At 39.7% G+C, this 14,858-nt stretch overlaps 1 protein-coding gene across 16 annotated transcripts in view; it reads left to right on the top strand.

Annotated features, from left to right (window-relative positions):
- ZMYM2 (zinc finger MYM-type containing 2) overlaps positions 1-14,858 on the top strand; it is a 169,763-nt gene that overhangs the window by 152,337 nt on the left and 2,568 nt on the right. For 13 of the 16 annotated variants that reach the window (XM_059684123.1, XM_059684125.1, XM_059684118.1 and 10 more), the window contains 3 exons: positions 13,377-13,491; positions 14,126-14,377; positions 14,692-14,812. In XM_059684123.1, the coding sequence (XP_059540106.1) occupies positions 13,377-13,491; positions 14,126-14,377; positions 14,692-14,812 (488 nt within the window). Of the gene's footprint in view, positions 1-8,308; positions 8,475-13,376; positions 13,492-13,843; positions 14,039-14,125; positions 14,378-14,691; positions 14,813-14,858 lie in introns of those variants that run through there. The other 3 variants (XR_009451299.1, XM_059684129.1, XM_059684130.1) reach the window with 3 other exon arrangements.

Raw genomic sequence — 14,858 nt, 5'->3', positions numbered from 1 at the left:
GTCTTTTACCTTCTTGGTTATGTTTATTCCTAAACATTAAAACATAATAAATGTTTTAATATTTTTGCTGCAATGGTAAATGGAATTGTTTTTTTAGTTTCTCTTTCTGAGAGATCATTATTGATGTATAGAAATGTCATCAATTTCTGGGTGTTAATTTTGTATCCTGCTATATTGCCAAACTTATTAATTTATTAGTATTTTGGTGGAGTCTTTAGGGTTTTCTGTGTACAGTATTGTGTCATCTGCGAATAATGAGAGTTTTACATCCTCCTTTTCAACATGGATGCCTTTTATTTAATCTTCTTGTCTGATTGCTGTGGGTAAGACTTCCAGTACTATGTTGAATAAGAGTGGTGAAAGCAGACATCCCTGTCTTGTTCCTGTTCTTTGGGGAAGTGGTTTTAGTTTTTGCCCATTGAGTATGATGTTGGCTATAGGTCATATATGGCCTTTATTGTGTTGCATTATGAACTCTGTATTCCCACTTTGCTGAGAGTTCTTATAAAAAATGTTGGAGCCCTGGCTGGTTTGGCTAAAGGATAAAGTGTTGATCTGTGGAACAAAGGGTCCCAGGTTTGATTCCAGACAAGGATACTTACCTCAGTTGCCAGAGGCTACCAATTGATGTGTATCTCTCACATCAATGTTTCTCTCCCTGTGTATCCCCCTCTATTCTACTCTCTAAAAATCAATGGAAAAATATTCTTAGGTGAGGATTAACCCCCACCCCCCAAAAAAATAAGGTGTTGGAAATTGTCAAATGCTTTTTCAGTGTCTATTGATATAATAATGTGATTTTTGTCTTTCAGTTTGTTTATGTGAAGTATCACATTTATTGATTTGTAAATGTTGTACCAGCCTTGTATTGCTGGTCATGGCTTGGGTTGAATCATTGGTTCTCTGTTGGTCATGGTGTATGATCTTTTTATTTTATTGCTGGGTCCAATTTGCTAATATTTTATTGATGATTTTAGCATCTATGTTCATCATGGATATTGCCCTGTAATTCTCTTGCTTTGTAATGTCATTATCTGGTTTTGGAAATAGGAAAATGGTGGCCTCATAAGGAGAGCTTGAAAGTGTTCCTTGCTCTTGTATTTTTTGGAATAGTGTGAGAAGGATAGGTATTAATTCTTCTTTGAATGTTTGGTAAAACTCCCATGTGAAGGTGTCCATACCAGGGTTTTTGTTTGTTTTTATTTATTTTATTCTTCCTGATTGAGTTTGGAAGATTGTATTTTTCTAGGCATTTTCCATTTCATCCACATTGTTGAGCTTATTGGCATATAGGTGTTCATAGTATTTTCTTACAATCCTTTGTATTTCTGTGGTGTCAGCTGTCACATCAACAATTTTATTTATTTGAGTCCTCTCTCTTTGTTTCTTGATGAATCTGGCTAAAGGTTCATCAATTTTGTTGACCTTTTCAAAGAACCAGCTATTTGTTTTATTGATCTTTTGTATGTTTTTAAATTTTATTTTTAATCCTCACCTGAGGACATTTTTCCAGAGAGAGAAAGACAGAAATATTGATGTGAGTGAAACTGGCCAGTTAGAAGAGAAGAATGACATAGCACTAATAAAGAACACATTGGAAGGAATACACAGCAGGTTAGGTGAGGCCTAGGATTGAATCAGTGAATTACAAGACAGGGTAAGGAAAAAAAGCACTTAGAGAACTAAAATGAAAAAACAGGAAGACAGCTTAAGGGAGCTGTGGAACAACATGAAAGTCCACAATATTTGCATCAGAGGACTACCAGAGGGGGAGAAAGTGAGCAAGGAAAAGAGAACCTGTTTGAAGAAATAATGACAGAAAACTTCCTTAACCTGGTGATGGAAAAAGTCACACAAGTTCAGGAGGCACAGAGAGTCCCAAGCCAGAACCCAAACAGGCCCATGCCCAGACACATAATTAAAATGCCAAAAATGAAAGACAAAGAGAGAATCTTAAAGACATCAAGGAAAAAGCAATTTGTTACCTACAAAGGAGCTGCCATAAGACTGTTAACTGATTTCCCATCAGAAACTCCACAGGCCAGAAGGGAATGGCATTCAAGGTAATGAAAAGCAAGGATGTAAAACCATGACTACTATACCCAGCAAGGTTATCATTCACAATAGATGGTGAAATAAAGAGCTTCCCAGACCACACTCCCCCCCCCCTCCGCCCCCCCCCCCCCATAAAAGGCTAAAGGAGTTTATCCCCACCAAACCAGCATTGTAAGAACTGCTAAAGCGACTGCTGTAATAATAAGAAATGGAGAGGGGGCAGGGGAGGGGAACATATGCATAAAGAATTTAAATGGCAGTAATTAAATACTTGTCAATAATAACCTTAAATGTAAATGGAGCTGAATAGATACAAAAACATGACCAAATATATGCAGGAACCCTCTACAAGAGACCTACCTCAGAACAAAAGAATCACCCAGGATGAGAGTGAAGGGGTGGAAAATGTTTTCCATGCAAATGGGAAAGAAAAAAAACCAACCTGTTGTAACAATATTCATATCTGACAAAAAATAATACTTTTAAATGAAGGCCATCACAAGAGATAATAAAGGTCACTGCATAATATTAAAGAGAGCGATCCAACAAGTGGATATAAGCCCTGGTAAATACATATGCACCCAATATGGGAGCACCTAATATAAAGAAAACTTTTGGAGAGCTTTACGGGAGAGATTGACAGCAATATGAAGGACTTTAACGCCCCACTGACTTTACTGGATAGATCTTCCAGACAAAAAAATCAAGAAGGATACAGTGACTCTAAATGACACATTAGATTAGATGGTTTTAAATGACAATTACAAAATTTTTCACCCCAAAACTTCAGAATATACATTCTCTAGTGCACATGGATCATTCACAAAAATAGACTACATGTTAGGACACAAAACAAGTCTCTGCAACTTCAAGAAGATTGAAATCATATCAAGAATCTTCTTGGATTGCAATGGCATGAAATTAAAAAACCAACTACAGTAAAAACACTCAAAATATTTAAGCATAAGGAGGCTAAATAGCTTGTTATTAAACAATTTATGGGTTAACAATGAGATCAAGAAAGAAAGAAAAATCTTCCTGGAAACAAGTGAAAATGAAAACACAGCAACCAAAAGTCTCTGGGACACAGCAAAAGCAGTCCTGGGAGGGAAGTTCATAGTACTACAGACCAACCTTAAAAAACAAAAACTTTCAATAAGCTATCTAACACTACAACTTAAAGAATTAGAAAGAGAACAAGAAGTAAAGCCCGGAGTAAGTAGAAGAAAGAAAATAATAAAGATCAGAAGAGAAATAAATGACATAGAGACTAAAAAAATAATACAGCCCTAGCCGGTTTGGCTTAGTGGATAGAGTGGGACCAGAGGGTCCCAGGTCCCATTCTGGTCAAGGGCACATACCTGATGGGTGTGCACTGTGTATTCCTTCCAATGTGTTTTTTATTACTGCTGTGTCATTCTTCATTTCTAACTGGCCATTTTTAGCAGTTCCTATATTTTTTGCCATGTTGTTGAGCATCCTAATCATTACTCTGAATTCTATATCTGATAAATTTCTTACCTCCAATTCATTTTGCTCTTCTTCTGGATAATTCTCTTGTTTCACTTGGCTGCCTGTTTGGGTTTGTATCTATATATTAGGTAGATCTGCTGTGACTCCCAGTCTTTGGTGCAGGACATTGTCAAATGCTGTTTGTGACTGGCCCTGTGAACTGTTTGAAAGTATTAGTAATCCACAGCAAAGACTCAAAAGTCTCCAGAAGATCCTCTTCTACCTGCAGTCTGATTGTTAGTATCAGTCTTAATTAGCCTCAGGCTATTGACCATAGCAAGGAAATATACTCCACATGGTGGGGCAAGATGGTTTCCAACAGGGTGGGGCAATTGCTTCCCCCCAAAATTAGAGATGCCTGCTTTGTAAGGTCTGCCTGAGAAAGATATCCTCTGGAGTATGAGAGACTGTATCAGCAGAGAAAACCAGGGTGGCTGTGGTCTGAGCTCTAACACAGAGACCCCAACACTAGACCCCAACTCTAGTCCTCTCTGCTGGAGCCCAAGGTGAGTGGCTGCACACAAAATTTTGTCTGTTGGCCCTTTTAGAGGTGCCTGCATTTCTAGCTGTCTCTTCCTGGCAGACAGCAACCCTGTTGCTTTTCATAGCCAGATGTTATGTGGGCAGCTTTCTCAGTTCTGGTTCTCTGGGCTGGGGAACCCAACTTGGTGTTTATACCCCAGAGTTCTCAGTGGGAACTCCCTACAGCTGAGATATCCCTCCAGAATTTCAGCTGCTATCTATGGTCACCTGGCCAGCCCTTTTGCTCCTCCACACTTCCTACCATTCTCTGTGTAGTCTCAATTTTCAGTCCTTGGTTATCAGGGTTTTCTCCAGCTAGTCTTCAGTTCATTATTCAGGATGTTTTTTGTGTAATTTAATTGTAATTAAAGTTAGGTCCTGTGAGAGTGTCAGTGTTGCTTCCAGTTACTCCACTGCCATTCTAATCCTTTCTATTAATAGATTTTGATACATGTAAGGTTCTTTCATTTATTTCAATTATTAAAGAAGGCAAATGACCCAGTGGTGCAGTCTCTTTGATTACCAGGACTGTCCCTAGTGTGGGATATGTGGGCCCTCCTGTTGTAATTGAGTGTTTATTGCAAGTGGCCCATTCTTATGTGGGGTTCACCCTCAGGGTGGCTGACTGTGACGATTGACCCTGACTACAGTGTACAAGCTGCTGTGCAGGTGCTGACCACATGAAACTCAGTAGATGCCTGCTGAGGTCTTCCTTTGGATATGTTGCTGGTGAAGCCAATTGGATCCTGCTGTGATATTATATGAAGCTGGCCATTACCTGTGTTTGCTTTGGGGCCTATTGAGAGGGACTCTGGTTCAGGCCAAAGTCAGAAGCTGCCTGTGACTGGACCTGAGTCACTTTTTTGGAGCCATAAAGTGATCACAGTTTGTGACTGCCTCTGCTTGGCCTAGGTGTCTATGGGAAGGACCAGGGTTCACACCAAGTCCAGCTTTTATCAGTACAAGGCTCAGGTTCTGGTCAACAAAAGTCCCAAGGCACCCTGAGATCCACCTTCCCCTGCCGTCCACCTGATAGGCTCAGTGGTACTTGAGTTGCATGAGGTAGTTTCTTAGTGAGTCCCTAGGAAGTGGTATGTGGTGTTCACCACACTGATACAGGTTCAAACTCAGTTGCCAGTGCTAAGTCTGAGACCACTCTATAAATGTATCAGGGTATACCACCCACTGGCTGTCTGCACTTCTTTGTGGTGGTGCCTCAGAGAGTCATTAAGGTAGGCCAGCAGAATTTATCAGGTCCAAACAGACCAAGAGTTAGCCATGTGAAGGGAAGGTTTTACATTGGTTTGGTGTGTTAGGGAAAAATGGCCTCTGTTCTAGAGCCATCCAACTCAGTCTGTTCAAGATTCTCCTAGGAGTCTGAGCTCAACAAGGTAGGCCGCTGGGAGTTTGGAGGGTGGTGCTACTGGATCTCACTTGAGGGGGAGGTGCCGGTTAGGGTGGTTCTTGAAGATGGGAAGAGTGACCCAAATATAACCATTGTTACTAGTTAACACTTCTTTGCAGGCTGTGAAACATCTTTGGCTGGTGGGATTGGGTCCAATGAGACTAGGGTGGTGGTCTGCTGATCCAGCTAAAGGATTATCAGTTTTATTGATTTATTCAGAGAACCAGCTTTTGGTATCATTTTAAAAATGTTTTTCTGTTTTCTTTTTTAATTGAGTCTCTGATTTCTCATTTTCTGTTTTAATTTTTTCTAGCTTTTTAATATTGTTGATTTTAGATCTTTTTTCTTTTCTAGTAAAGCATTTAAACTTATAAATTTTCCTGTATGAACTACTTTATCTGTATTCCAGAAATTTTTATATGTTGTATTTTCATTTTCCTTAAGTAAAGGGAATTGGTTGACCTCATAATCCTTTGTAGGAAGTTGAATCTCTCTTTGGATTGCTTTTTATTTGGTGGGTTATTTAAATATTAGCTCTCCAAATATTAATAGAGAGTTGAGCTAAATGGATTATTACATAAAGAATGATAATAAATTATGTCTTTAAGTAAACTTAAAAATATTTTTTTAATGTAAAACACAGGTAACATAAAATTTACAATCTTCACTATTTTTTAAAAAATATATATTTTGTTGATTTTTTTTTTTTTTTACAGAGAGGAAGGGAGAGAGATAGAGAGTTAGAAACATCAATGAGAGAGAAACATCGATCAGCTGCCTCATGCACACCTCCCACTGGGGATGTGCCCACAACCCCAAGGTACATGCCCTTGACCGGAACTGAACCTGGAACCCTTCAATCTGCAGGCCAACGCTCCATCCACTGAGCCAAACTGGCTACGGCTTCACTATTTTTAATACCACAGTTCAGTGGTATTAAGTACATACATAATCTTGTGCAAACACCACCACCATCCATCCCCATAACTGTTTTTATCTTATAAAACTGAAACTACATCCATTAGACAATAATTCCCCATTGTCACCTGGCAACCACCATTTTAATTTCTGTCTCAGTAAGTTTACTACCTAGGAACCTCAATTAAGTGGAATCATACAATATATTTCTCTCTGTGACTGGCCTGTTGCACTCAGTATAGTGAATGTCCTCAGAGGTCATCAGTGTTGTAGCTTATGTCAGAATTTTCTTCCTTTTCAAAGTTGGTTCTTTATGGTCTGGCTGGTGTTGTTTAGTTAGTTGAGCATTGTCCCATGCACCAGGAGGTTCAATTCCTGGTCAGACCACATGCCTGAGTTGCAGGAGAGAGCTGATTAATGTTTCTCAATGTTTCTATCTTTCTCTCTTTCTCAATTCCTCTCAATCAAACATTTTTACAAAAGTAAATAAAATAAAATTGGTTCTTTATGACTAAAATTGGTTTCCTCAAAAAAAAATTTTTTTTAATATATTTTTATCGATTTCAGAGAGGAACAGAGAGGGAGAGATAGAAACATCAGTGATGAGAGAGAAGCATTGATTGACTGCCTCCTGCATGCCCCACACTGGGGCTTGAGCCCACAACCTGGGCACAGGAATTGAACCATGACTTCCTGGTTCTTAGGTTGACACTCAACCACTGAGCCATGCTGGCTAGGCGAAAAAAGTTTTACTACTGAAATGTATATTGAAAAATGATTAAGTTACTAAATTTTATGTTTTGTGTATTTTTACCACAATTTTAAAAAGTTTCATAATTTGTTCTCATCATTGGACATATTTTCACACCTTTGGAGAAAGGACTATATGGTATGTGTAAGTTTTGAAAATAATCTGAAAATTCAGTGCAAAGATAAGCTATCTAAAATATACTTTCCAGAAACCATTGCTGTTTAATGTTCCTTCAAGAATGTGTTCAGAAATATAAGCTATTTTTGGTAGAGTGCATATTTTTGTTTGTTGTATTTATTGGTTTTGTTCACGTGACAATAAAAATAAGTTAATGTCGAAGAAGTAGACTTTCTCTAAATAGGTCTGTAGAAAGAATAACATCTTTAGTTGTAAGGACTAAGTTTTGTTCCAGAAGTACGTGGCCACTTCTGTATTATATAATGAGAAATTAAATATAATTATAGATATTGAACTGATATTTGTGAAAGGGGAAGTATGTACCATTTTCTCCTTCATAAACAAATAGCTGATTTTTCTCCTGATTGTATAAGGAATGATGGTTGTTGTTAAAAGTTTATATAATCCTAGTTAATAAAAGCCTAATATGCTAAGTGTCCAGTTGTCCGAATATCCGTTTAACCAACCAAAGCTAATGGCATGCTAAGGCCGCTCAGCTGCTTGCTATGACATGCATTGACCACCAGGGGGCAGATGCTCTGACCGGTAGGTTAGTTTGCTGCTGGGGTCCGGCCTATCGGGACTGAGTGAGAGGGGCCGGACACACCCTGGAGCCCTCCCATGGTCCCTCCCCGGCTGGCCAACCTCCCACATCCCTCCCAGGCCCCGATAGTGCACCGGTGGGGTCCCTCGGCCTGGCCTGCACCCTCTCGCAATCCGGGACGGCTTGGGGCATGTCAGAGAGCCAGTTTTAGCCCGATCCCCCAGGCCAGGCCGAGGGACTCCACTGGTGCACAAATTGGTGTACTGGCCTCTAGTTGTGAATAAAGCTGCTATGAACATTACTGTACAAGTCATTTACACATTTCATTTTTCTTCAGAAAAAAAGTCTACGAGTGGAATTATTGAGTATAGGGTATATGTATGTTTCTTATAAATTGTTTCCTGTTTTACACTTCCATGAGCAGTGTATGTGGATTCTGCTGCTCTGCACACTTGTCTACACTCAGCATTGTCATATGGAAATGTTTGAGGAAGCAAGCAAAATTATATGAAATACTGTAGTCATCATGATCATTCTTTCATATACTTTCTTATATGTGAACACAGGCCTTTCACCAAATTCATTGTAAGTGGAATTGTGGATGCCCTTTTTTCCTAATTTTCTCCACCCCATATGGTTAGCTAGGTGTGTATACAGTTTTGCTTTTTATGAACATGAAAGAAGATATATAGAAGTTACAATCAACTAAGAATGGGGAACCATATTATACACTTTTGTTTGTTTGTTTCTTTTCCTTTTTTTTAAATTAAATCTTTATTGTTCAGATTATTACAGTTGTTCCTCTTTTTCCCCCCCATAGCTCCCCTCCACCCGGTTCGCACCCCACCCTCTGCTCTTACCCCCCTACCCCGCACTGTCCTCATCCATAGGTGGAAAATTGTTTTCCAGTCTCTTCCCTCACCCCCCACACCCCTTTCCCCCCTGAAAATAGTCCACTCCCTTTCTATGCCCCTGTTTCTATTATCTTCACCAGTTTATTCTGTTCATCAGATTATTTATTCACTTGATTTTTAGATTCACTTGTTGATAGATGTGTATTTGTTGTTCATAATTTGTATCTTTACCTTTTTCTTCTTCTTCCTCTTCTTAAAGGATACATTTCAGCATTTCATATAATACTGGTTTGGTGGTGATGAACTCCTTTAGCTTTTCCTTATCTGTGAAGCTCTCTATCTGACCTTCAGTTCTGAATGATAGCTTTGCTGGGTAAAGTACTCTTGGTTGTAGGTTCTTGGCATTCATCACTTTGAATATTTTTGCCACTCCCTTCTGGCCTGCATAGTTTCTGTTGAGAAATCAGCTGACAGTTGTATGGGTACTCCCTTGTAGGTAACTGACTGTTTTTCTCTTGCTGCTTTTAAGATTCTCTCTCTGTCTTTTGCTCTTGAGATTTTAATTATGATGTGTCTTGGTGTGGTCCTCTTTGAATTCCTTTTGTTTGGGGTTCTCTGTGCTTCCTGGACTTGTAAGTCTATTTCTTTCACCAGGTAGGGGAAGTTTTCTGTCATTATTTCTTCAAGTAGGTTTTCAATATCTTGCTCTCTCTCTTCTTCTGGGACCCCCATAATTCGGATGTTGGTACACTTGAAGTTGTCCCAGAGGCTCCTTACACTATCTTCATATTTTTGGATTCTTTTTTCTTTTTGTTTTTCTGGTTGGGTGTTTTTTGCTTCTTCGTATTTCAAATCTTTGACTTGATTCTTGTGATCCTCTAGTCTGCTGTTGGAACTCTGTATAACATTCTTTTTTTTTTTTTAAATATATTTTATTGATTTTTTACAGAGAGGAAGGGAGAGAGATAGAGAGTTAGAAACATCGATGAGAGAGAAACATCGATCAGCCGCCTCCTGCACACCTCCCACTGGGGATGTTCCCGCAACCCAGGTACTTGCCCCTGACCGGAATCGAACCCGGGACCCTTCAGTCCACAGGCCGACGCTCTATCCACTGAGCCAACCGGTTTCGGCCTGTATAACATTCTTTATTTCAGTCAGTGTATGCTTAATTTCTAGTTGGTCCTTTTTCATATCCTCAAGGGTCTCACTAGATTTATGGAGGGTCTCACTAAATTTATCGGCGGTTTCTAGAATATTCTTGAAAAACCTTATGTGTGGTTTTGAACTCTATATCCAGTAGTTTGCTTTCCTCCATTTCTGTCATTTGTGACCTGTTTCTTTGTCTCCTCATTTTGGCTGTTTCCCTATGTTGATAGAGTGGCTTTCTGTGCTAAGGTGTCCTATAGGGCCCAGTGTCTCAGCCTCCCCAATTACCTGAGGTGGACACTCTTGGTGCACCCCTTTGTGGGCTTTGTGGACAGTCTTGTTGTAGTTAAGCCTTGATTGTTGTAGGTATCACAGGGAGGAATTGACCTCCAGGCCAATTGGCTGTGAGAATCAGTTGTGTCTACAGTGGGAGAACTTCTGTGCTCGAGACACCCTTCTGGGGCAAGATTTGCTTCAGTGGGGCTTTGGTGCTCACTGAGTCTGCCCCCTGAGTGTGTCCCTTATGGATCTGAGGAATTGTAATCTGGATGGCCCCACTCTGATCACTGGGTACACTGGCTCTTGGATCTCTAAGGAGGTGCTAATTTAGCCTCTGCCTGAGGCTACCCAGCAGAAGCTATGGAGAGATCTGCAGATTCCTCTTCTTTGTTTGGGGTTTGGAGGTGCCTAGAGGTGGCCCAGCTGTGAAGCAATGCAAGCTGCTGTGGGGCCGTGGATCATCTTTTGGAAGTTCTGGGTCTCTGACCCAGCTGCAGTTTGTTAGGTTATTTTCAGATTGCAAAGGTCCAGGCCTTTCATATGCAAAAGCCTCTGCACACAGCTTGGGTGGGGCAGGGTCTCAGGGAATCAACAGGGCAGAGCCAACAGCTATGGCTGCTCCTCAGTCCTACCCTAAGTGGCCCCCGCGTTTCAGTGTCCCGGTAATCGCTGCAAGCACCTCTGAGAGAAAGCCGCCCTCTGCTGGGAGCCGGTCCATCCTTGCAAAAAAATAAAAAAGGGGGAATTTGCCGGGAGCCGGTCCATCCTTGCTGTTTCAAGGGACCTGGCATATATGGCATACGGTTCTTAATATGTTTGCTCACCTTCTTGGCGCTGTGTTTTAACCAAGGTCACCTCTCCGAGAAAGGTTGTTTCCCCAGGTAGGGATTTTCCCCTGAAGTTAGGGAGGGAATAAAACCCCTCAACTAAGTGCCAGGCGGGTAATTAATCCCTTTAACTACGAACAATCATGCTTAAACTACATAATCTTTTCTCCCTGGAATGGAGATAAGAAACGCCCTAACCTTTGTAATAGAGATTGATAGGATTGAATCAACTGGTATAAATACAGATGTAACGAGACAGAATTCAGAACACAGAACTTAGAACACAGGGCTTGGAAGACAGGACCAAGAGAGACAGAGCCAGGAGGACAGAACCTACACAGAACCTGCAGACAGAGGAACTTCGCTGGAGAGAACATGGCGGGGGATCCTGGACTGAACCTGACTGCAGAGGTTGGCAGGAGAGCCTGACTAGAACCTGGTGACTGAACCTGACTGGAGAACCCGGACAGAACCTGGCTGAAGAACCTAGCGAGACAACATGGACACAGAACCTGGCTGGAGATCCTAAGCAGAACCTCTCTGGAGATCCAGACCAGAACTTGACTGGAGATCAGGGCTAGAGATCCTGGCTAGGCTGCTGATCAACTGAACACTGCCTCCATGTCATTCCTTCTTCACCGACTCCGTCCACACCTTTGGGTACCCCTGGACCTGCTGGGGTTGGACCCTGGCAGCCCTCGAGTTCCGACCAATGCCCAACAGTCCAGTTTCTCCCCGTATGAATCTGGGTCCCCAGAGACTCGCCCGGAACTGGAGTTCAGAGCAGTCGGGAGCTTGAGACTCCCTACCGATTGAAAAAGACAGCCACGTCCTCAGTTGCCAGGCCTTTCCACGTGCGCCTCTGTACCTCTGGACTTTGCTTCCATATCTCCTCTGAGTCTCAGTGTGCTTTTCTCTTTCCTTCTAGTTGTAAGAATTTCCACTCAGCCAGCCTTCCTGTGGTTCTGGATGATGTCAGTTTTGTCTTTTAGTTGTATTTTTGAAGTGGTTGTACGAGGCAGCAATTTCCGGTGTTTACCTATGCCGCCATCTTGGTTTCTCCTCCAATAGTTAGGAATTTTTACTACCATTTTGAAATTATGCTGGCTAACTTCTGACAGGTAGGAGTAACAACTGGTCAACTCAGATGATAGTACTTTAGTCTTACTATTTTTAATCCTCACCTGAGGATTTATTTATTGATTTGAAAAAGATAAGAAGGGGGAGATAGAGAAACATCGATTAGTTGCCTCCTGTACATGCCCTGACTAGGAATCCAGCCCACAACCTTTTTTGGTGTATGGGACAATGCCCAAACCAACTGAGTCACGGCTGGGACTAGTCTTATTTTTGTTTACTATATATACATGGCATATATTTTTTCTTCCACTTACTTTTTACTTATCTGTATCTTCATATTTAAAGTAGACGTCTTGTAGACAGCATAATGTTGGGCCTTACTTTTTTTTCTTTAATCAAATCTGACAGTATTTGTTTTGGTATTTTTAGACCAACAAACTTTAAAAATAAAGGGCCAGAGGCCTGGCCTGTGTGGTTCATTTTCCCCAGTTTTGGGCTCAATCCCCAGTAGGGGTCCTGTAGGAGGCAGCCAATCAATGATTCTCTCTCATCATTGATGTTTCTATTTCTCTCTGAAAACAATAAAAACATATATAAAAAAAAAAAGAAAAGAAAACACCTTTAAAGAATTTAAAGGAAAGGACCAGATAATAAATGTTTTAGGCTTTTCAGGCCATAGTCTGTTATGCAACCATTCACTCTGTCATTGAAGTATGAAAGCATCCTTGGACAATATGCAAGTGATGAGTGTTTCTGTGTTTCAAGGAAACTTGATTTACAAAAATAGATAGTGGGCCAGATTTGGCTCGAGAACTCTAGTTCACTGACCCAGCTTAGACCTCTAGCTTAGACCTTTTACATTTAATGCACAGCAAGCATGTCAAACTCTCGGCTGGTAGGCCGCATGCCTCATTTAGTAACTTTCATCCCGACCTGACCATTCAGAATTTTTCTTTAATCATTGATAATTTAATTACTCTTACTTTCAAATGTAATTTTGTTTTCTCTATGTGCTATGTAATGAATACTGGAGTCAGAAATTCTGTATTTTATCTGACAGACCATAGATTCTCATCCAAGCAACAGAGTAATTGGTAACTTAAGATTCTTTATGATTTCTAGATATGTAGAGAAAGCCAGTAATCTCTCAGGTTTTATTAGTGTGCTTGTTTCTCTTAGACATAATCTTTGTTTATTTTATTCTTAAATAATATAGAATACAAATAATATAGTAATTATTTATAATTAGCTGGTTTTCCTTCAAGAATTATTATATATATATATTTTTTTTATTTTTTTTTAGTATTTGTGTGGTAGTAATCGAAAAGACAACATATTTATCGATCCAGGATACCAGACATTTGAGCAAGAATTGAATAAAATCCTCCGAAGTTGGCAACCAAGCATACTTCCAGATGGTAATGCTCTTTTGAAATAAAGCTGTTGCTAACTTGCTACTGGGATTTTTCATTTTACAGAATGTACATTAGATATAATAAGGAAATAATTTAAATTAGCATATTTTTCAGAGTACTTATTTGTGAACTCAATGGTTCATCTTTTGAGGAATTAGAAATGAGTATAGTTGATAACTAGTGTTTATGAACTGCTTTGTAATAAATGTGGCCTTCTTTCTCTGGAGTAAGAAACTGGATATTTACTTCTTAAGCCTCTTGTGGAGAGTATGATGTAAATTTATCTAAGATTAAACCTCTGTTTTAGATGTGTGAAGTAAAAATGTTTATGAATGGAATCACCTATTTTTCTCAGTAATTGTACAGATTTAAATTCCTTTCTGACCATTGTCTACTTACCCTTTGGAATAGAAGCAAACATCCAGTCCCTTACAGCAGAAGTACTAGTTCCAGTCTCTTGTGTTCCCTAGCCTCCGTATTGCTAGTCTGCTGCATAGAAAATTCTGAAATTCATTCCAGTTGACCTGGTGTGAATGAAAGATGGCAATAGGTTTGTTCTTAAATTAACTCTGTCTAGATGGTAAATGAAAACTATTTTCTTTATTATAATTAAAAAAAATATTTCTCTCTATTTAAGGGTCAATATTTTCTCGAGTTGAAGAAGATTATCTCTGGAGGATAAAACAACTAGGCTCACATTCTCCAATAGCTCTTCTGAATACCCTGTTCTACTTTAACACTAAGTATTTTGGCTTGAAAACAGTGGAACAACACTTAAGACTGTCCTTTGGCACTGTGTTTAGGCATTGGAAAAAAAATCCTTTAACAATGGAAAACAAAGCATGTCTTCGATACCAAGTGTCTTCCTTATGTGGAACAGATAATGAAGGTATATAACAGATTTTTATTTGGGATTGTCTGTGATAGAGATAGCCAAACTTTGCCTTACTAAAGATTACTAGGCCACTTGTTAAGAACCCTAGGACTGTCATTTTCATAAAAATAAGACAGGCTATGTCTCCTTAAAATATCTCAGTTCATTTTGTTTGAAAAATTATGAATTACCAGAAGCCACACTTAGGTCTCTGCAGGATACCTAGTCCCATTCTTTGGTAAAACAGATACTAGGACTGAATAATGTGGGTAGTACTATCTTTCTTCAAGATTGGGCTTAGGAAGTTCACACGATTTTTATTTTTTAAGATAAAATTACTACTGGAAAAAGAAAACATGAAGATGATGAGCCAGTATTTGAACAAATTGAAAATACAGCCAATCCTTCTAGATGTCCTGTGAAAATGTTTGAATGCTACTTGTCTAAAAGGTAAGTGTTAATGATACAAAATTTTGAAATCATGTTAGTTGCCTTG

Source organism: Myotis daubentonii, chromosome 2 (assembly GCF_963259705.1).
Source record: "Myotis daubentonii chromosome 2, mMyoDau2.1, whole genome shotgun sequence".
NCBI lineage: Eukaryota > Metazoa > Chordata > Mammalia > Chiroptera > Vespertilionidae > Myotis > Myotis daubentonii.
The sequence above is the reverse complement of the archived record's forward strand: the minus strand, read 5'-3'. Positions and strand labels throughout refer to the sequence as shown.